The sequence below is a fragment of the Bos mutus genome, chromosome 12, assembly GCF_027580195.1.
Source record: "Bos mutus isolate GX-2022 chromosome 12, NWIPB_WYAK_1.1, whole genome shotgun sequence".
NCBI classification, from domain to species: Eukaryota; Metazoa; Chordata; class Mammalia; order Artiodactyla; family Bovidae; genus Bos; species Bos mutus.
In genome coordinates, this window is record NC_091628.1 from 18680470 (window position 1) to 18703124 (window position 22655).

The window sequence follows — 22655 nt, forward strand, 5'->3', positions numbered from 1 at the left end:
TGTGAGCATCCAAAGGGATGTTGGAAACCATGGTGGTATTAATGTACCATATGTTTTTACATTAATACTACTACATTGGAAGCAGTGCAATCTTTTTTTAGTAAGACCAGAAATCACGAGTTCAAGCTTTATCCTCCAAAGTTCTGTAAATAATAGTATTCCAGTAAACATTTGGTTTACTCAAAACTTTTAACTGCCTTCTTGGCATAGACGGTGCACATTTTAAAAGCTTTCTTTCCATTCTTATTAATCTTTCATTGTCCCTATCCAACGCCTGTGTTCCTCTTTGCAGGAGAATACTGATCTACTCAAAGGAAATTCAGCTAGTCTTTTCACAGTGGGATAGAAATATGCAAAAGTGAATTCCTTATGTTTTTTTTTTTTTTTTCCAAGTAGATGACTATTTCTGTATGTATAGTAATAAGATCCACTTGAACTCTGACTGGAAAGTTGATTATATTTTTTAAAATCCTATATAGACTGCCAGATATGTGGTGGTACTCTGATTTTACAGATGAAACTATTCTGATTGACTTCCATCTCTTCCTGCCTCACTTCTTGAGATTGCTTATGTGCTAGTTGTTAGAAATACAAAATAAGTATGATATGTGCTTTGAAATAAACCTTGGTGTAAAAGATCTCTAAATTTGACAGATTGTTAATCAGCCTCTATCAAAAATGTCTGAAAGTCACCGTGTTCTGCTTTCCTTCTTCAGAATCCACATTTTAACATGTATTTGAACAGAATAATTTGAACAATTTAAGTAATATCTTAGTGAAATCCAATTCCCTAGTGAGGAGGAAAAAAAAATCTGCCTACTTCTCTGGCAGTTCTAAACAGATGTTTAAGTACATTTTAAAGCACAGTTAAGACTTTTCTTTAAAAAGTAATTATATGCTTTCTTTGCAGGAATAGATGTCAAATACAACTGTGTACTTTTGTTGAGATCTGGCTTGAAGGGAGTAATGATTTCATTTACTTCAAAATCCATTTGTCTTAAGATTGGCTTAAATAAAAATAAAAGTGAAGACATAATTTTTTGTGATTTTTATTATGTTTTCATTCTCTAAATTTTTTGGTTGGCTTGTGATAGCCATTCTTTTTTGTTTTCCAAAGATTTCTTTTTTTTTATTAGAGTATAGTTGATTGACAATGCATTGTTAGTTTCGGGTATACAGCAGAGAGATCAATTATGCTATGTTATGCTATGTTATGCTAAGTCACTTCAGTCGTGTCCGACTCTGTGCAACCCCAGAGACGGCAGCCCACCAGGCTTCCCCGTCCCTGGGATTCTCCAGGCAAGAACACTGGAGTGGGTTGCCATTTCCTTCTCCAGTGCATGAAAGTGAAAAGTGAAAGTGAAGTTGCTCAGTTGTGTCCGACTCTAGCGACCCCATGGACTGCAGCCTACCAGGCTCCTCCGTCCATGGGGTTTTCCAGGCAAAAGAACTGGAGTGGGGTGCCATTGCCTTCTCTGGAGATCAATTATACATGGATCTATTCTTTTTCAAATTCTTTTCTCATTTAGGTTGTTACAGAGTATTGAGCAGTGTTCCCTTGCTGTACAGTAGGTCCTCGGTGGTTATCTATTTTATATATAGCAGTGTATACATGTCAATCCCAAACTTCCATTGTATCTCTCCCTCCCACCCTTCCCCTCAGTAACCATAAATTCATTCTCTTAAGTCTATGAGTCTTTTTTGTGACAGCCATTCTCAATCACAGTTTCATTCTTAGACTTGATTTTTTTCTATGTCATATTTTCATTTGCAATATATATTTTCCCTTACATTTTAGTTAGTAGTTTATGAAATATATTTTTGTTTCTTCTGTATTAGGACTAGCTCTTTCCAATACTTCAGATCATTATTCCTCAAATGCCATAGTGTCCTAGAATTATATTTTTTTATCAATTACTTGAACCTGGCCAAAACTGGTCTAATGTGTGTGACAGAGTAGAGTTTGGGTAGAATGTGTGGGCAGCTGTCCCTCTATCTAGTTCATCTTCAGGCTGCTTCCAGACTGTTCCTTCAAAAATACAAATTTATTTAAATCATTGCTCAGTTTTAGAAATTAAACTACACTACATTTCCTGCTGTGTCAATTATAATGTATTCTGTCTTTATCTTCAGAGTTTGTACTCTGATATCCCGTAGCTGGGCTTCCCGGGTGGTACAGTGGTAAAGAATCTGCCTGCGGTGCGGGAGATGCAGGTTTGGTCCCTGGGTCGGGAAGATCTCCTGGAGAAGGAAATGGCCACCCACTCTAGTATTCTTGCTTGGGAAATCCCATGAACAGAGGAGCCTGGCCGGTTACAGTCCATGAGGTCTCAAAGAGTCGGACATGACTTAGCAACTAAACAATAACAAATTCTTTGACTATATCTATTTCCCATCACTTGCCAGCTTTGTAGTATAAACAGCCTGTGTTTTATGTTAGGCAGGTATAGGTTGTTATACCTTACTGGCTGTTATGAACATGAACATATTACTTTACCTTAGTTTCTTATGTTAAAGAGGGGTAATACAGGGATCTGTCTCCTAGAATTAGCTGTTATAGGGATTAAAAAAGAAAGAGCCTATTAAACATGGCAAGTAAAATACTTGCCATGGGATACATATATCTAGACCTTTGATAGGCATTTCTAGTCATTGTTAGGTATCCAAATTCTTGTTCTCACCATTTACTTATATATCTATCATTTGTTAAAAAGTTTAAATGTTTTGGATACTTAGAATATGAATGTCACAGAAATCAACATTGTATTCCTTTTGTGTAGCAATTCACACACTTGGATAAAAAGGAAAGGCATATAAAAATATTTTAAAATGAAAAGTAAATAAAATACCTCTTCTCTTATCTCTCTTTTCTTGTGTGAATCCTTTCTGTAGTTTAGTACTGAACTGCTGTATGCTTCCCCAGTATGCTCAGAATATCATGAATGTGTATGTAACATACTGTAGCATGTATATATATATTTTAACTTGCCTGTCTCATCTGTTAGACTGAACTCTGTGAGTTTGAAGAGTACTTCACAGGTTGGCAATTTTGTTTTGTTTTTTTCTTGTAAAGGAGCAGATAGCAAGTATTTTAGGCTTTGTGGCCATATGAACTTTGTTGCAACTACTTAACTGTGGTTTAGGAGCCTTAAAAATAGCCAGAGATAAATTGTAAATATTAGATATAACCGCATGCCAATAAAAGCTGGCAGGAGGCCAGATTCAGTGCACAGGTCTTCGTTTGCTGACCCCTATAATGCGGCATACCTTTTGGCTGGCAAATGTAAGGCACTCAGTAAATGATAATAATTATTTATGTATTAAATGATTTCTGTATTCTGTATATTATTGTAAACAACTTTATATATATTAGTTTACTTAATCCTTAAAACGATTCTTTGAGGTAGATATTATTGTCATCATTTTTAAAATGAAGAAACTGAAGCACAAAGAAGTTAAATCATATAAGCATTTTTGCTTAAAATCATATAACTAGTTAGTGAAAGATTTGGGATTTGAACCCAGCATCTGACTCAAGAGCCTAGCTTTGAATCATACCAGTTCTGATATGTAGAATTCCAGGAGTGTAATATTGATTCAGTATTAGGAAATATATTAATGTAATTCACTATATTAATAGGTTAATGGGGGAAAGTATGTTTCTCTCTTTGATGTTAAAAAAAAGAAATCATTTTCTAAAATTCAGTTATTCCTGACAACTTTTTATCAACCAAAAATAATCTTGTAAAGAGAGTACCAGAAACCTGTATTAAATGTCATAGTGAACTGTTAGAGTACTTTCATTAAAAGAAAGGAACATTGGTCAAAGTAGCTAGTACATTAAGAAACAAGAAAAATAACCTCTAAATAACGGGGAAGAGGAGTGAGGTGGAATATATTATGGTTACTGTTTGCAATTGATATGATTATCTACTTAGAAAATATGAGAGGCAACAGAAAATTATTTGAATCAAAAAGAGATTTCAGTAAATCAAGTTGCTATTGGATAAACTTAGATTCATTAGCTTTCTTATAAACCAGCAATAACCAACTGTGAAAAACAGTAAGAAAAGTAGAAGCTTAAATTATAAAATACTTAAGAAATTTTTAGAAATATGTTGTACCGTCTGAAGAAAAAAAGTACAAGAAGATCTTAAATTGATAGAATAGTATATTTCTGAATGTGAGAACTTAATTACCAAATTATTCAGTAAAGACAGTGTAATCCTAATTAGAAATCCAACAGAATTTTTAAAATGGGATTTGACCAACTGATGTTTCAAGTTTTGAGAAAGAAAGTGCACCAGAATGGACAGTTAAGTTTCAACATGAAGCATAACAAAAGGGAATTTACCTTTTGTTTTCAAAGATAAAAAACAGGCATTGAAACATGTATAATATCGTATATGAAACGAATCGCCAGTCCAGGTTTGATGCATGATACAGGATGCTTGGGGCTGGTGCACTGGGATGACCCAGAGGGATGGTACGGGGAGGGAGGTGGAAGGGGGGTTCAGGATGGGGAACACGTGTATACCCATGGCGGATTCATGTTGACGTATGGCAAAACCAATACAATAGTGTAAAGTAATTAACCTCCAATTAAAATAAATAAATTTATATTAAAAAATTAAAAAGATAAAAACATACTGTAAAATTATAATTATTAAGAGTTTGGAGTAGGAATGAGCATGTTGATCAAAGGAACAGAATAAGGAATTCAGGAGGAGCTCCATGGTTACAGAAGAATTTATTATATGATAAACAAGTGAGTAATGGAAGAGCTAGTCTATAAATGATGTTAGACAATTGGCTGTCCTGTTGAGGTAAAGATAATTAAGTACTCACTTTGTGGCACTCTCAAAACTAAGTTCCAGTTGGACTAAATACATTCAGTAAGTAAAAAATAAAATGGCAAAAATTTTGGAAGACATGAATTTAAAAAAAATTTCAGGGCAGTGAAAGCCATTTCAAATGAGATGTCAAACTTAAATGGCATTAAAAAAGACAAGCAGTGGTGGCCTGGGCTAAAATATTTGACATGTAATAGACAAAGTTAATAGTCAAGGTATACAAGGTGTGCCTACAAATCAACCTGGTAGAAAATGAGAAAGGATGTAAGTAGGAAATTCATAAGAGTAGAAATGTAGCCTATACAGTTTTGAAGAGATACTCAAACAGCAATAATAAGAGAAATGTAAAACATCGATGAGATAAGATATTTTTAAATCTTTGCTAATTGGCAAAAATTGGAAAACCTTAGCTAAGTATCAAATTGGAAAGTAGCCACTCAAACTGTTGAACAGAGTATGAACAGTTTTATCTTTTTAGGGTAGAAGTTTAGTTGTATCTATCAATTTTGAAAGTGTATACTTCTAAACCAAAAGTTTCATTTCTGTGTATCTGTAATACAGAAATAATATCATAGGTTCATAGAGAATATTACATGATTTTTCCTTGAAGAAAGGGAAATACATGAAGAAAGATGAAAGCATGTCGTGCTCATCGCTGGAATAAATTACAGTGTACCCCCCTGGTAGAATATTAGATAGTCATGAAAAAGGATGGAGTAGATACAGATACACTTCTTTAGAAAACTCTTAAGACATTTTATGTGAAAAAGCAAGACACTTACCAGTCTGTACAGTTATATTTAAACCACTCCCCTAAACCTCATCCAGGCTTCCCAGGTGGTTCAGCAGTAAAGAATCTGCTTGCCAAGCAGGAGACACTGGTGCACAGGCTTCAGTGATTGCGTTCCCAGGCTCTAAACCACAGCCCTGATAGTTATGAAACATGAGCTTAGCTGCTCCGTGGCATGTGGTATCTTTCCAGACCAGGGATCGAACTTGTGTCTCCTGCATTCACTGAGCACCAGGGAAGCCCTGGCTGTGTCAAGTCTTAGTTGCATCTTGCAGGATCTTTACTTGTGGTGCACAGACTCTCTAGTTGCCATGTGTAGGCTCAGTTGCCCTGCGATATGTGGGATCTTAGTTCCCTGACCAGGGATTGAATCTGCATCCTCTGCGTGGCAAGGTGGATTCTCAACCACTGGACCACCAGGGAAGTCCCAAATTACATATATTTTTAAGAGTCATTTTTCTGGAGTACCATTAACATCAAACAGGGTAATTTAATTAATTAGTCTTAGGAAAAATATAATCTAACATCATGTACTTATTGTTAGATCTGTGAAATGTTTGTTTTGGGGTTCTGATAAGAAATAATAAGATTTTACATAGTGATTTCTGTGACTTTCATCTTGGTAAGTTTCACTGCAGGGGAATTTTAAAATGCTCCCCCTCCTCTTTTTTAATCTAATGTACCATGAGGTAGCACAGAATCGGACACAACTGAAGCAACTTAGCAGCAGCAGCAGCAGCAGCAGTCAAGTTTAGAAAGTAAAAAGTCCAGACATTGGAAAAAAAATAGGATCTAAATTGGAAAAGTAACATTTTAGGATATCAGTTCAGATGAATTAGTAATTTGGATAAAAGTCCAAGTTCAAGCAGAATTTCTTGAAATTTCCCTGAAAGGGTATTTAGATAGTTTATTACAGCTGGATGTGACTCTGTAGTTGCCTTGAGAAGTTGTGGCTTCTTGAGACTGTTCATTTTTAAATCAGAATTTTGATAAAAGTGATATAACCATAGCCACATTACAAAACAGTTATACTGTAATTCCACTATCTTAATATAGTTGCTACTGTAATTTTAATACTTTTACCTAATGTTTATTCATATGTATATTTTCAAGTAATCCTAAAATGTAGATTTAAATGTACTAAATCTACCTTGGAGTGTATAAAAGTCTTGTGATTTCATGTGTGGCCTTGGAATCCTATAATTTTTAGTTTCATTGATTTAGACAAGGCAAAAGACCAAAAAAACATATTGGATTTCTCAATATATTAATAAATGTACATAATTTTCCTGTGTGTCTGTCAGTTACACTCTGGCTGTAATCCAAGTAGGATCTTTCTTTGTATTTTCCCACATACTTTTTGAACAAGTAGAGCTGAAGTTTCAAACCCCCAGCCAAGCTTATTTCCATGAGTTATCTACCTTGGCTTCTAGGTCTCGACTGTTATCATTATGACAGCAGCATCATTAAAATAGAACAAATTCATGTCGAATGGATGGCTGTTAATAAGGTTAGGAAATAAAGTGTATGCACAAGGAAACTAGTACAGCTTCAGAATTATGACAGGGACTGAGTGAGAAAACAGTACTGTTTCTAAACCTAGTAGTGTTGTCACTGAATATCTCCTCCCCCCACCCACCCACACAAACTCATATCTTGAAGCCCTAAACCTCAGTGTGATTGTTTTTGGAGGTGGAGTCTTTGGGAGATTATTAAGCTTAGATGGGGTCATGAAGCTGGAGCTCTCATGATGGATTCACTAATTCTTATAAGACACAGAAGAGGGCAGAGCTTTCTCTCTCTTGGCCATGTGAAGATACAGCAAGAGAGTAGCCATTCGCAGGCCAGGAAGAGGGCCCTCACCAAGAATCTGTGCTGGCACCTAATCTTGGACTCTCAGCCTCCAAGAACTGTGAGAAATGTGTGGTGTTTAAGCCACCCAGTCTATGGTATTTTGTTCCAGTAGCACAAGCTAAGACAGTAATTGGTATGATAAGTAGAGTGCAATGGTAACATATTTATCTAAAAATGTACAAGTGGCTTTGGAACTGGGTAATGGGTAGAGTTTGGCCACCTCATACGAAGAGTTGACTCATTGGAAAAGACTGATGCTGGGAGGGATTGGGGGCAGGTGGAGAAGGGGACAACAGAGGATGAGATGGCTGGATGGCATCACCGACTCAATGGATGTGAATTTGAGTGAACTCCAGGAGTTGGTGATGGACAAGGAGGCCTGGTGTGCTGCAATTCATGGGGTCGCAAAGAGTCGGACACGACTGAACAACTGAACTGAATGGGTAGAGGCTGGACAAACTTTTGACGTATGTGCCAGAAAAAGTTGTGTTGCAGTCCATGGGGTTGCAAAAAGTTGGACGCAACTGAATGGAACTAAGGTCCCTAGCATGAAAAGACTGAGCTGGGGAGAAGGAAGGGCAATTTGACCCATGTTAATTTCACCTACTTGGAGAAGGGGCGGGAGCAGTGGAGAGCAGTAAAAGTCACTGTTTCTTTAACATTTTGGTCTTTGAATTACTCCCACTTCTCATTTCCCCCAGTAGGAGAACACTAAGCCCAATCAGGTATACCTTGCAAAGAGGACAAATAACCCTTGGACCCACAGTAACTTTGACCCCTCCAAGAAAGAAATGATGAGAATCAACATTCACTGAGATCCTACTATGGGCTAGATGTGGTCCTAAGTGCTTCGTATGTGATGGTAAGTGATACAGGCAGCATTCCTGTGAAATAAGCAGTGTTCTCATTTCAATATGAGGACACTCCAGCTCAGAGAAAAAAGTAACCTGCTCTAAGTCACAAAGAACTTACTTGTCAATCACTTGTTGCAGCATCCAGCACCGGCGAGAATAGAGCACTAAGTGGTCTCACCCAGCTTAGTTCTCCCCATGAAGTGTTTTGGAAATCTGTAGAATTTATCTTCCGGTTTAACCATGTACGTGTTGACATATATATCAGGTTATATTCTTTAGATTTCTCTTTCATGTGACAGGTGGTATTTCACATTTATTTTTTATCTGTATAGTTAGATTGCATTACCTGTGAATTTCAGAATAGGAAAGGGATATCTCAAAACATGTGATTATATGAAGGTAGCCTCTGAGTCTGAGGACCCCGAGAGCTACTGCACTAACTAGTTACTCCCAGGTTCGTGGAGCGTTGCCTAAGTTTTGCAGGCAAATTCTTTACCGATTGAGCCACCAGGGAAGCCCAGAATTGTCATTAAGGGACTGCTAAAGGCAAATAGTGAGAGCTTAGAAAGAAGAGAGGAGAGCTGGAGGAGAAAAGCTCCATTATTTTAGAGAATTCATAAATGATCATGAACAGAATGTTGGTAGAAATATAGACTGTAATGGCCATTCTCATGAGGTCTCAGATGAGAATGAGGAACTTGTTATTGGACAATGGAGAAATGGTGATCCCTGTTATAAAGGAGTGGAGAACTAGGCGGTGTTGTGTTCATGTTCTAACATTTTGTGGAAAGTGAAACTTGTGAGTGATAAAACTAGATATTTAACTGAGGAGGTTTCTAACCAAAGTGTTGAAGGAGTGGCTTGATTCCTTCAGACTGTATAGCAAAATGTGAAAAGAGAGAAATGAATTGAAGAAGGGTTTGTGAAGCAGAAAAGAACCAGAAGTTAAAAAGTATTTGGAACATTCTCAGCCTATCCAGGTTGCAAAAATGAGAAAGCACCTTCAGAAGAAAACACCAAGAGTGTGGCTCACCAACCATTTAATAAGGATATTAGTGTGGACCTGAGCCAAGGACTTAATCAGCATCTCAACAGAAGCTAGGAAGAGATGGAATTATACCATTAAAAACACTGCCAGGTGGGGCTAAAGGGCCAGGTGTGAGACTCAAGGAAGCAAGGAGAATGCAATGAAGGAAGGCTTTAAACATGTGTTACTCTTCAAGAATAGAGAAGTATCCCAAAGGATCAGGGTCATCAGGGCAGAGTGCACAGGCCTGAAGGGCAGGGTACCTCCACTTTGATTTCACAGAATGGAACTTCTGCCTTGCAGAGCCACATGGGCAAGACTCTGCCAAGCGAAAGGAATATCTTTGGAAGTGATAGCACACCCCTTAGGGTCCAGAGGGCAGAGCCTGAAACCAAAGATATTATTCTCTGGTCTGAAAAATCTAATGGTATTTGCCTTGCTAGATTTTGAACTTCCTCAGGACCTGTCACCCTTTCCTTCTGATTTCTTCCTTTTGTAATGAGACTGTCTATGTTAGGCCTATTTTACTGTTGCAGTTTGGAAGCATGAAACTTAACAGGTTTCACAGGTTCACAGTGGGAGAGGAATTTTGTGTCAGGATGAATTGTACCTCAGGTCTCACCCAAATCTGATTTAGGTGCAATTTTAGACTCTGTGTTGAAATGAGTTAAGCCTTTTGTGGCTATTGGGATGGAATGAATGTGTTGTTTGTGTGTGTGTGTGTGTTTAAATTTACATGAAAAGAGCCGGGGGGATGGGGGGCCCAGGGGCAGAATTTAGTATGGACTAAATGTTTGTGTCCTTCCAAAATTCATATGTCATAACCCTGTACCATTATGTGTTGATATTAAGGGGTAGGGCCTTTGTGAGGTAGGTGATTCATGAGGGTGGAGCCCCTATGATGGGATTAGTGCCCTTTAAATCCAGGAAGAGGAAGAGAGACCAGAGCTTTCTCTCTCTTGGCTTTCTCTCTCTCGGCCATGTGAGGGTACAGAAAGAAGATAGTCCTTTTGCAAGCTGGGGGAAGGGCCCTCACCAAAAACCTGACCATGCTGGCATCCAGATCTTAGACTTCCTACCCTCTAGAACTATGAGAAATAAATGTCTGTTGTTTAAGCCTCCCAATCTGTGGTATTTTGTAGCAACTGGAGCTAAGTTTGCAAGTGTTTTTTTTCCATTTCCATAGGTTGCCTTTTCACTCTATTCAGTGTGTCCTCTGATGCACAAAAAGTATTTGAGGTTGATGTCCTATTTGTCTATTTTTGTTTTTGTAGCCTTTACTCTTGGTGTTATATCTAAGAAACAATTGCCAAGTCCAGTGTCTTGAAGCTTTCCCCCTGTTATCTTCTTGGAGAGTTATGGGTTTCACATTTGGGTCTTTAATTCATTTTGAGTTAATTTTTGAATGTGGTGTACAAGACAAGGGTTTAACTTTTTTTTTTTTTGGCATGTGAATATGCAGTTTTCCCATCACTGTTGAAGAGACTGCCCTTCCTTGTTGACTGGTCTTGGCATCGTTGTCAAAGATCATTTGACCATATACGTGACAGTTTGTTCCTGGGCTCTCTGTTTTATTCCATTGGTGTATTGTCTTTATGCCATTATCACACTGTTTGATTACTATGGCTTTGTAGTATGTTTTTTGAAATCAGAAAGTTTGAGTCGTCCAACTTTGTACTTTTCGAAATTATTTTTCTGTTTTGGATTCCTTGTGATTCCATAGGAATTTTAGAATGAATTTTTCTGGGAAAAAAAAAAGCCATTGAGATTTTGATAGAGATTACATTTGCTCTGTGATCTTCCCTGGTGGCTCAGAGGTTAAAGCGTCTGCCTCCAATGCAGGAGACCGAGGTTCAATTCCTGGGTGGGGAAGATCCCCTGAAGAAGGAAATGGTAACCCATTCCAGTATTCTTGCTGGAGAATCCCAAGGATGGAGTAGCCTGGTAGGCTACAGTCCACGGGTCACAAAGAGTCAGACACGACTGAGCCACTTCACTTTCACTTTCACTTTTCACTTTCACATTTGGTCTGTAGATTGCTTTGGGTATTACGGACATCTTAACAATATTAAGCCTTCTAACTCTGAACACAGGGTATCTTTCCATTTATTTGTGTCTTCTTTAATTTCTTTTAGCAATATTTCATGGTTTCAGAATACAAATCTTTGTTCTCCTTGGTTAGATTTATTCCTAATTAGTCTTTTTAAAAGTACCTGAAACATATCAGATTGTTTCAGTTAGTGTATAGAAATGCAGCTGATCTTTGTGCATTAATTTTTGCATTGTGTATTTTTACCAAATTTATTTGTTCTAAGTTTTTAAAAAAAATCTTTAGGGTTTTCTACATGTAAGATCCTGTCATCTGTGAACAAAGATAGTTTTACTTATTTATCCCCAATTTGTATGTCTCTTATTTCTTTTTCATGCCCAGTTGCTTTGCCTATGACTTCTAGTACTGTGTCCAATACTATGAATAGGTGTGGCGAGAGTGGGCATTCTAACCTTTTTCCTGACTAGAAGAAAGCTTTCAGCCTTTCACCACAGAGTGTAATGTTAGCTCTGAGGTTTTCACACATGGCCTTTAATACGTTGAAGTAGTTTCTTTCTGTTCCTAGTTTGTTGAGTATTTTTATCATGAAAGTGTGTTGAATCTTATCAAGTGTTTTTTTTCTGCGTCAATGGAGGTGATCATGTGTTCATTTTAACTTTAAAAAATAATTGTATTGAAGTATATGCAGAGAAGTACATACATAGCATACAGCTAAATTTATAATACACTGAACGTGAAGTCGCTCAGTCACGTCCGACTCTTTGTGACCCCATTGACTGTAACCCGCCAGGCTCCTCTGTTCATGAGTATTCTCCAGGTAAGAATATCTTCTCCACCCAGAGATTGAACCCAGGTCTCCCACATTGCAGGCAGATTCTTTAACCTCTGAGCCACCAGGGAAGCTTATAACACACTAGTAATTACCATGTAACAGCCTCCCAGGTCAAGATGTAGAACAGTAGCAGCACCCCCAAAACTGCCTTCCTGCCCCTCCCGGTCCCCATCCTTTCTTCCTTTCCAAAGGCAATCACTACCTGATTTTTAATACCAGACAAATTTAATTGGTTTTTAAACTTTCTATAAATTGTTCAGTATGTACTCTTCTGTGTCTATTTTTCATTCACATTGTATTTGTAAAATTCATTTTTGTTCTCTGTATCACTAGTCCATTAAATTTTTATTGCTGTATAGTAGTGAGTTGGATGAATCAGATACAGTGTTCCATTTACTGTTGAGGGACATTTAGATTATTTACAGTTTGGGGCTATTAAAGATGAATGCTGCTGTATATACCTTCATGTACTTATCTTTTGATACACATGCTCATGCATTTCTTTTTGGTGTATACTAGGAGTCTAATTGGAAAAGGCAATGGCACCCCACTCCAGTACTCTTGCCTGGAAAATCCCATGGACGGAGGAGCCTGGTAGGCTGCAGTCCATGAGGTCGCTAAGAGTCAGACATGACTGAGCGACTTCACTTTCACTTTTCCCTTTCATGCACTGGAGAAGGAAATGGCAACCCACTCCAGTGTTCTTGCCTGGAGAATCCTAGGGACGGGGGAGCCTGGTGGGCTGCCGTCTATGGGGTTGCACAGAGTCGGACACGACTGAAGTGACTTAGCAGCAGGAGTCTAATAGCTGAATCATAGCCAGGTTATAGAATATTCATATTCATGTTCAATTTTGGTAGATAATATCAAACTGGTTTCCAGAGTGATTTTTATGAGTTTTCATTCACATTCCTTATGATTGTGTCAGTTGCTCTGTAGCTTCACTAATACTTGATATCATCAGTCTTTTCCATTTTTATCATCCTAGTATGTGGTAGGCATTTCATTGTGATTTTAATTAACTTTTTCTCAATAATGAACTTGAGAATCTTCTCATATGTTTATTGGTATCTTGAATTTCTATTTTTGTGAAGAGTGTATTCAGGTCTCATTTCATTTTTCTTTTTTTTTTTAAAACTCAATTTGTTAGGAGGCCTGAATTTGCTAAATATGTGCTCTTTTACAGTTATATATGTTGTAAATATCTTTCATTCTGTGGCTTGCTTTCTCATTCTCTTAAAGATTTTTTTTAATGAATCATAGTACTTAATGAAGTTCAGTATGTCATTCTTTTACTTTATGATTTAAGAAACATAATTTATACCCTGTTTAAAAAACCTTTCTCTGTCTCACAGTTATGAGATTTTCTTTTGTGTTATCTTTAGGAGCTTTTTGTCTTACCTTTTGCATTCAGATATGCAATGTATCTGGCATCAATTTTTTAAACATTGTTTAATTTGACAGTAGTTAGAAAAAAATTTGCAGTAGTACTGCTAGACATTAAATTACTATCACATAGACGGTCAAATATTGACATATAGATAAAGAGAGTGATATGTTGGAGCCATCTTGTACTTATGTACAAAAGTGATTATTAAAAATTCAGGCATTTTCAGGTCAGTTTTTAAACCATGGTGGCTTGGAATGGACCGTGGGGGAATGTGTATTCATTCCATAGAAATTAGCAAGTGTGACAAATCACTTCTCTTTTTTTTCGCATATCAAATTTATTTAAAAAAAAAAAACAAGTGAAAATAGATGCATAATTTAAAACAAATGGGTATTTGTGGTCACAAAATGAGAACATAGGAACTGAGTAGTAGCAAAATTAAAAGAAATTGATTGAAAGAAGCTGACAGGGCAGGAATGAAAGGAACTTTTAGGTTTCCAAATGCAACATTTTAGTTGCATTACTGAAGTTTCCAGTTTGCAAGCTGAAATAAAACCAACTGCTTTGCATGTAGTGTGAATATGGCCATACAAGAAAGCAATCCAAGAAAACTGCAGGGGGCGAGGGTTTGATACCGGTCATGGAACTGAGATCCCACATGACGTGCAGCACAGCCGTGATGGATAAGTAAAAACAAAATTCCATTTAAGAAAGCTAAACATTTTGACCCTACTGAATTGTAGACTACTACAAGCGTCCAACAATGTTTATTTTACCTTTCAGTATAGATTTGATAAAATTTATGATTGACCTCAGTTGTGCTCATTTTGACATGTAATTTGCTGACATTGGTTGATGTTATACATGGTAGATTGATACTACCTCAAATCTTTTACTTTTTATTAAAATATATAACAGGTGATACTGTGTACACAGTTAAAGTGTTCTAAATGTATGAGCTTTCATCACTGAAATGATTTGGCTTATTGTAAGGTTCTTAGGAAGAAACAATAAAACCAGAATGACAGAGACCAAAGCCAGAACTTAACATTTGAAGTTTCTTTTTCTAATCCTGAAGAAATTTTTCTACCGTTTTGCTCTGAGGAATCAATAAAAGATTGTAGTTCTTGTGTAGTTCCTAGAGACTGATAGGGTGATGAGAGTTAATTGTTTCTTCATAAACACCTTCTCGGCTCAAATTAAAAAGAATCAGTGATAGAGTTGCCTCACTCAGTCATGCATTTTAATTCTTATTCCAGGGTTTAGCTAAAGTAGTGGCAGTTAAATTAAATAAATGGTATGTAGAGATGGAAGGAATAGAGAGACAGACAAGACAGACATGGCATTTAAATAGAAGCTCCTGATAACGTATCTTGATTTGCTGTCTACATTGACAGATGTTTGGTAAACAAGAAATGTGTTTCCTTAAATGATCTGTTGACAGAAAAAAGAGTCAGAATATCTCTTTATCTTGAATGCGTTGTATTTTAGTGTATTTTTAAGGATGTACATACAAATGGCTATATATTTTTGTTTTTCAGAGTTGGAGGGTTATCCGGTATATTAATGTCTTACTGATAATGGCAGAACATCCACCACTACTGGATACAACTCAGATTTTAAGTAGTGATATTTCTCTTCTGTCTGCCCCTATTGTAAGTGCAGATGGAACACAACAGGTAAGGAAACTGAAATGTTTATTTCTGATGTCTAGTACACATGTATTTCTTTCAGAAGAATGCAAAATTTAGAACAGAATGAGGCATCACAACAATGGGTTCCTGTTAATATTTTAAAATCCAGTTCACACTGTTGTTCTGGTTTCATAGGAAAATGAAATGAGACTGTTTTTGAAGCTGCTTCTAAAATGTCTCACTAATTAATCGTTCAATTTCTTGTGTTTCTATTTAGTTGCCACTGAACTTGTTTTTAACATTTTACTTTAGGCAAACAGTGTACTAGTCCCTGAACGTTTTTTAACTAAGTTTAACCTTGTGCCTCAATGGTTATTATAGATCATTACTTCAAATCACTATGAAATCATGATTTAATTATATGATTAAATGACTGCCTGCATTATATTAAAATCTTTTCTTCTCACCAGAATCCCCCTCCCCTCTAAAAGCAAACACACAATTCCTGGTGTGTTTTTCTCCCAGGGCTTTATAAATAAAGTTCTGTTATTTCGTTGATGCCTCATTCCCTCAGCAGTCCTAAAGGGATGAGAATGATGGGCTTTCATAAGTACCTGTGATGTGCCAAGCGATGTACTTAATTCTCACGGCTACCTTGTATGGTCTGGATTTTAATGTTGTGAGTAAGGAAACAAAGATTAAGGACATAATAAATAATAATGAGAGAAGAGAAGGAACAATTTGAGTTCTCACTATGGGAAAAAACATGTGCTAAGAACTTTATGATCTTATTTAATTTTTTCAGCAATCCTGTCCCTATTGCAGATGAAACGAAATGAGTTTCAGAAAGGCCCAAGATCACACAAAGCTTTTTTGCTCCATTATTCATATTGCTTCCTTGGGAAACTAAGAGAAATATAATTGTATTTTGTTACTTTATAAACTTAGTATCTACAGTGGGCAGTTATTTGCTTACCAGATAACGAACTACTCTGTTCACTTTGCTATTGAAAAATTGAGTGGTGAGCTTTTCTGTTTTGAATAAACGTGGTATGAAAAGTATACACTGGTTTTTATTTTCACATGTGCTCTGATAGCTTTTAGCAGCAACTTCATGTCACTAAAGTTGCTTTTTATGATAAAATTCAAGTCTGTTAAACAGGTTTTTTTCTCCCTTAAAAATAATAGATGTGGCAGATATTCGTTTACTTTAAGGCTCTGGGAGTGCCTTTTATCATTGTTGCCTTAGGCAAATCACTGGCTTCAAGTTGTTTATAGTGTAATACAAGAAAGAATCTCTGAAGCAGTTAATTACAGTACACTGATGTAGCTCCTATAGTGTATAGTCTGTTAAAGGGAAGACAAAAGGCTGAATCAAGACCAGAATGCCCTCTTAAGATTTCTTTCTTTCTTTTCTTTCAAAAGGAGATTCTTTTGGCAGAATTTTTCTTGAGATCTTACGAGCACCATGGCTAGCATATAGTAGTGATTGTGTAGACGGATACAGAGAAAGGAGCTGGGAATAGAAGAGCTTACTAGAGCAAGATTTGAAGGATCGGGTGGAGTCAGTAGTTCTAGAAGACAGGTTTTTATGTAGGCTTTGAAAAGTCAGGTGTCAAGAGGTGGAATAAAGCCTTAAATTCTAACTAGCACTCTTTGCTAGTTAGGGGAGAGATATCAGTGAATGGAATGAGCATAGGATTGGTCGATAGATTTGATTTGGGTGACTTAAGACAAATTACTTCACTTCTCTCTGAGAGAGAGGTAATAATAACTGCTTACAGTAGGTGTACCTTTGAGGGTGAAATGAGCTTCAGTAAATATTTGCTGAATTTGAATTGAAGCACTCGATGAATGCTTAAAAGACTGAAGAAACTCTATAGGTATGTCAGTCAGGACTTAAGTCAACAGATATAGTAAGCTGAGAAATAATTACAACTGATGCTAAGTATAGGTGTAACAAAATAGGCCCATAGCTATGGTAGACTGTAAGGAGCTGAAGCTAGCAATAAGTAGGTAACAGTTGACAACACACCCCTCTGTCTTAACTCAGGAACTTACTGCTGTGCCAAGCATGGCCAAATTAATAGCTTGCCTCTCGTGATATGACACCACCGGGTTGGTGCCCAGAGTAAAGAGGCAAGCTGAAGACAGTTCCTGACAGAAGGAAGTCTCGTGTACATGCATGATGTTAACAGTTTAGGATAACAGATAGGTTGTGCTTTGTCTTTACTGTCTTGGGAATATCATTCTGTTTCCTCTTGGGAATGTGAGATGATTTCTGTTCTACCTCTTGAGATCAAATTAATTTTCTTATCGTTGACCATCCAGATTATCTAAAATACTCATCAATATTTTCTCACTTTTTTATAGCAAATGCATTTTATACAATGTCACATACATAGTGGGTCTTTTGGCTTATGAATTAAATTGGAAGGAATCACTCCTGACATCATTACTGCTAGTGTTGCTTTTAGGGAAGCTGTGATAGACATTTATCTTTAATTTTCACTGGCAGCACCTTTACTGTTTTTTGTGTTTGAAAAATTTTATTCATCTTTTTTGTATTCTTGGAGTGTTTTAGGTTTACAGAAAAATTGAGCTGAGAGGTTTTCTCATTTACATCTTACCCACAGTTTCCCCTGTTATTAACATCTTATAGGTACAGTTGTTGCAATTAATAAACCAATGTGCTTAATTGCTCAGTTGTGTCTGACTCTTTGTGACCCCATGGACTGTAGCTTGCCAGGCTCCTCTGTCCATAGGGATTCTCCAGGCCAGAATACTGGAGTGGTTAGCCTTTCCCTTCTCCAGAGTATCTTCCCAATCCAGGTGTCAAACCCAGGTCTCCCACATTGCAGGCAGATTCTTTTCCATCTGAGCCACCGGGGAAGCCCAATAAATAAACCAATAAAAACCAATATTGATACATTATTGTATCAATAAACCAATGTTGATACATTATTAAGTTCCACAGTTTACATTAGGGTTCATTCTTGCTGCTAAGTCGCTTCAGTTGTGTCCGACTCTGTGCAACCCCATAGACGGCAGCCCACCAGGCTCCCCTGTTCCTGGGATTCTCCAGGCAAGAACACTGGAGTGGGTTGCCATTTCCTTTTCCAATGCATGAAAGGGAAAAGTGAAAGTGAAGTTGCTCAGTCGTGTCCGACTCTTCCCGACCCCATGGACTGCAGCCTACCAGGCTCCTCCATCCGTGGGATTTTCCAGGCAGGAGTACTGGAGTGGGGTGCCATTTTTGGCATTGTACAGTTCTGTGGGTTTTGAGAAATGTGTAATACTATGTATCATTATTATAGTATTATAAAGAACAGTTTAACTTCCTTAAAACTCCCCAACGCTCCATTATTCCTCCCTCACTCCCCACCCCTTGGAACTTTGGCAAATAGCTGTATTTTTACTGTCGCTATAGTTTTTATCTTTTTCCGGAATATCTTATAGTTTGAATCATGCAGTATGTAGCCTTTCAGACCAACTTCTTTCGCTTAGCAATATGATCTAGAAAATTTCTTTTTGTGGCTGTTTCAGTAGCTCATTTCTCTTTATTATTGTATGAATGATGCTGTTGTATCATTCATTATATGATTGTATTGTATGAATAATACATTATATGAATGATACTTCATTGTATGAATGTACTGCTTTATTCATTTACCTATTAAAGGACAGCTTGGTTGTTAATAGTTTCTGGCAATTATAAGTAAAAGTGCTTTAAACATTTATATGTAGGTTTTTGGTTAGACATAAGTTTTCAACTAGTTGGATAAATATCTAGGAACATCATTGCTCGATCTGTGTTTAGCTTTATAAGAAACTGACAAGCTGTTTTCCAGAGTGGCCGTGTCATTTCACATCTTCAGGCACGTGCTTGATCTGAGATTGTATCTTTTCTTGGTAAAGCCCTTAATGAGTGTTCCTCCTACCCTGTTAGAACCCCCACGTGTGCTTTAGGGAATTTGAGCTTTAAAGTACATGAAATGCTCTTAGTTCTAGTCACTATTGGTACCAACAAAAGGAAAGTTCAGATATTTTGGTTTCTTGTGTGGTTCAGCACTTTCCTATTTTAACTTTACCTTCTCTAATTTCTGTTCATTTACCTTCCAAAAATATTGAATGCATGTAAACTTTTGGTAATCTGATCACACGGACCACAGCCTTGTCTAACTCCATGAAACTAAGCCATGCCGTGTGGGGCCACCTAAGACGGACGAGTCATGGTGGAGAGATCTGACAGAATGTGGTCCACTGGAGAAGGGAATGGCAAACCACTTCAGTATTCTTGCCTTGAGAACCCCATGAATAGTATGAAAAGGCAAAATGATAGGACACTGAAAGAGGAACTCCCCAGGTCGGCAGCTGCCCAATATGCTGCTGGAGATCAGTGGAGAAATAACTCCAGAAAGAATGAGGGATGGAGTTAAAGCAAAAACAACACCCAGTTGTAGATGGGACTGGTGATAGAAGCAAGGTCTGATGCTGTGAAGAGCAATATTGCATAGGAACATGGAATGTTAGGTCCATGAATCAAGGCAGATTGGAAGTGGTCAAACAGGAGATGGCAGGAGTGAACGTCAATGGCAAAAACAAGACTAGGAGCTGACTGTGGCTCAGATCATGAACTCCTTATGCCAAATTCAGACTTAAATTGAAGAAATTTCCCTAGACCATGCAGGTATGACCTAAATCAAATCCCTTATGACTATACAGTGGAAGTGAGAAATAGATTTAAGGGACTAGATTGATAGACAGAGTGCCTTATGAACTATGGACGGAGGTTTATGTCATTGTACAGGAGACAGGAATCAAGACCATCCCCAAGAAAAAGAAATGCAAAAAAGCAAAATGGCTGTCTGAGGAGGCCTTACAAATAGCTGTGAAAAGAAGAGAAGCAAAAAGCAAAGGAGAAAGGAAAGATATGAATGCAGAGTTCCAAAGCATAGCAAGGAGAGATAAGAAAGCCTTCCTCAGCGATCAGTGCAATAAAATAGAGGAAAACAATAGAATGGGAAAGACTAGAGATCTCTTCAAGAAAATTAGAGATACCAAGGGAACATTTCATGCAAAGATGGGCTCAATAAAGGACAGAAATGGTATGGACCTAACAGAAGCAGAAGATATTAAGAAGAGGTGGCAAGAATACACAGAAGAACTGTACAAAAAAGATCTTCATGACCCAGATAATCATGATGGTGTGATCACTGACCTAGAGCCAGACATCCTGGAATGTGAAGTCAAGTGGGCTTTAGGAAGCATCACTACGAACAAAGCTAGTGGAGGTAATGGAATTCCAGTTGAGCTATTTCAAATCCTGAAAGATGATGCTATGAAAGTGCTGCACTCAATATGCCAGCAAATTTGGAGAACTCAGCAGTGGCCACAGGACTGGAAAAGGTCAGTTTTCATTCCAATCCCAAAGAAAGGCAATGCCAAAGAATGCTCAAACTACCGCACAATTGCACTCATCTCACACGCTAGTAAAGTACTGCTCAAAATTCTCAAAGCCAGGCTTCAGCAATACGTGAATCGTGAACTTCGACATGTTCAAGCTGGTTTTAGAAAAGGCAGAGGAACCAGAGATCAAATTGCCAACATCCACTGGATCATCGAAAAAGCAAGAGAGTTCCAGAAAAACATCTGTTTCTGCTTTATTGACTATGCCAAAGCCTTTGACTGTGTGGATCACAATACATTGTGGAAAATTCTGAAAGAGTTGGGAATACCAGACCACCTGACCTGCCTCTTGAGAAACCTGTATGCAGGTCAGGAAGCAACAGTTAGAACTGGACATGGAACAACAGACTGGTTCCAAATAAGAAAAGGAGTACGTCAAGGCTGTATATTGTCACCCTGCTTGTTTAACTTATATGCAGAGTCATCATGAGAAACGCTGGACTGGAAGAAGCACAAGCTGGAATCAAGATTGCCGGAAGAAATATCAATAACCTTAGATATGCAGATGACACCACCCTTAGGGCAGAAAGTGAAGAAGAACTAAAGAGCCTCTTGATGAAAGTGAAAGAGGAGAGAAAAAGTTGGCTTAAAGCTCAACATTCAGAAAACTAAGATCATGGCATCTGGTCCCATCACCTCATGGCAAATAGATGGGGAAACAATGGAAACAGTGGCTGACTTTATTTTTTGGGGCTCCAAAATCACTGCAGATGGTGATTGCAGCCATGAAATTAAAACATGCTTACTCCTTCGAAGGAAATTTATGACCAACCTAGACAGCATATTAAAAAGCAGAGACATTTCTTTGTCAACAAAGGTCTGTCTAGTCAAGGCTATGGTTTTTCTATTAGTCATGTATGGATACAAGCGTTGGACTATAAAGAAAGTTGAGGGCCGAAGAATTGATGCTTTTGAACTGTGGTGTTGGAGAAGACTCTTGAGAGTCCCTTGGACTGCAAGGAGATCCAGCCAGTCCATCCTAAAGGTGATCAGTCCTGGATGTTCATTGGAAGGACTGATGTTGAAGCTGAAACTCCAATACTTTGGCCACCTGATGTGAAGAGCTGACTCATTTGAAAAGACCCTGATGCTGGGAAAGATTGAGGGCAGGAGGAGAAGGGGGGACAACAGAGGATGAGATGGTTGGATGGCATCACCAGCTCGATGGACATGGGTTTGGGTGACTCCGGGAGTTGGTGGCCTGGGAGGCCTGGCGTGCTGCAGTTCATGGGGTCGCAAAGAGTTGGACGTGACTGAATGACTGAACTAAACTGACACTTTTGGTTAAGGTCTTTCAAAACTCAGTGCCTGTCTAGTGTTTTTATCAGAATCTTCTCCATTTCATTAATTTTTTAATTGTTATTTTACAAATCTCCATTACTATTTTATCTCACTTGTCCCTGCAGGATTTTAATTCATGGAGGTGACTTGAGTAATGACATAGACTGAATTTGTGTTACTTATATTTCCTGAAAGAAGAGAGCATGCCATGCCACTCTGGACCGCAGGGAAAATACCAGATTTTGGTCTGGAAGCGGAAGCAGAAACAGGCAGAAAGCCTAGACCAAAGCCATTAATTAGTGTTTTCTCAGGAAAGACACAACAGGGTAAACAGCTTTGGATTGGCTGTTCATTAATTGTGGCAGGGAAGAAATCAGTATTGACAAGGATGTGGAGAACAGGGCACCCTTGTTCACTGTTGATGGGAATGTAAATTGTTGCAGACATTGTGGAAAACAATATGGAGATTCCTCAAAAAATTAAAAATAGAACTACCACATGATCCTGCAATTTTACTTCTGGTATTTATCTGAAGTAAGTGAAATCATGTATCAAAGAAGATATATGTACCCTTGTGTTGTGTTTGTTACAGCATTGTTTGCAATAGCGAAGACATGGTAT

General features: G+C 37.7%; 1 protein-coding gene and 1 non-coding gene across 5 annotated transcripts in view; both read left to right on the top strand.

Annotated features, from left to right (window-relative positions):
• The window catches only part of FNDC3A (fibronectin type III domain containing 3A), a 115074-nt gene that overhangs the window by 6228 nt on the left and 86191 nt on the right, over positions 1-22655 (top strand). For 3 of the 4 annotated variants that reach the window (XM_070380318.1, XM_070380316.1, XM_070380317.1), the window contains exon 2: positions 15192-15329. In XM_070380318.1, coding sequence (XP_070236419.1) covers positions 15231-15329 — 99 coding nt within the window. In that variant the 5' untranslated portion in view covers positions 15192-15230. Of the gene's footprint in view, positions 1-8211; positions 8360-15191; positions 15330-22655 lie in introns of those variants that run through there. The other variant, XM_070380315.1, reaches the window with a different exon arrangement.
• On the top strand, positions 11179-11250 carry TRNAW-CCA (transfer RNA tryptophan (anticodon CCA)). The gene has a single exon. It is a non-coding gene; the product is annotated as a tRNA-Trp (tRNA).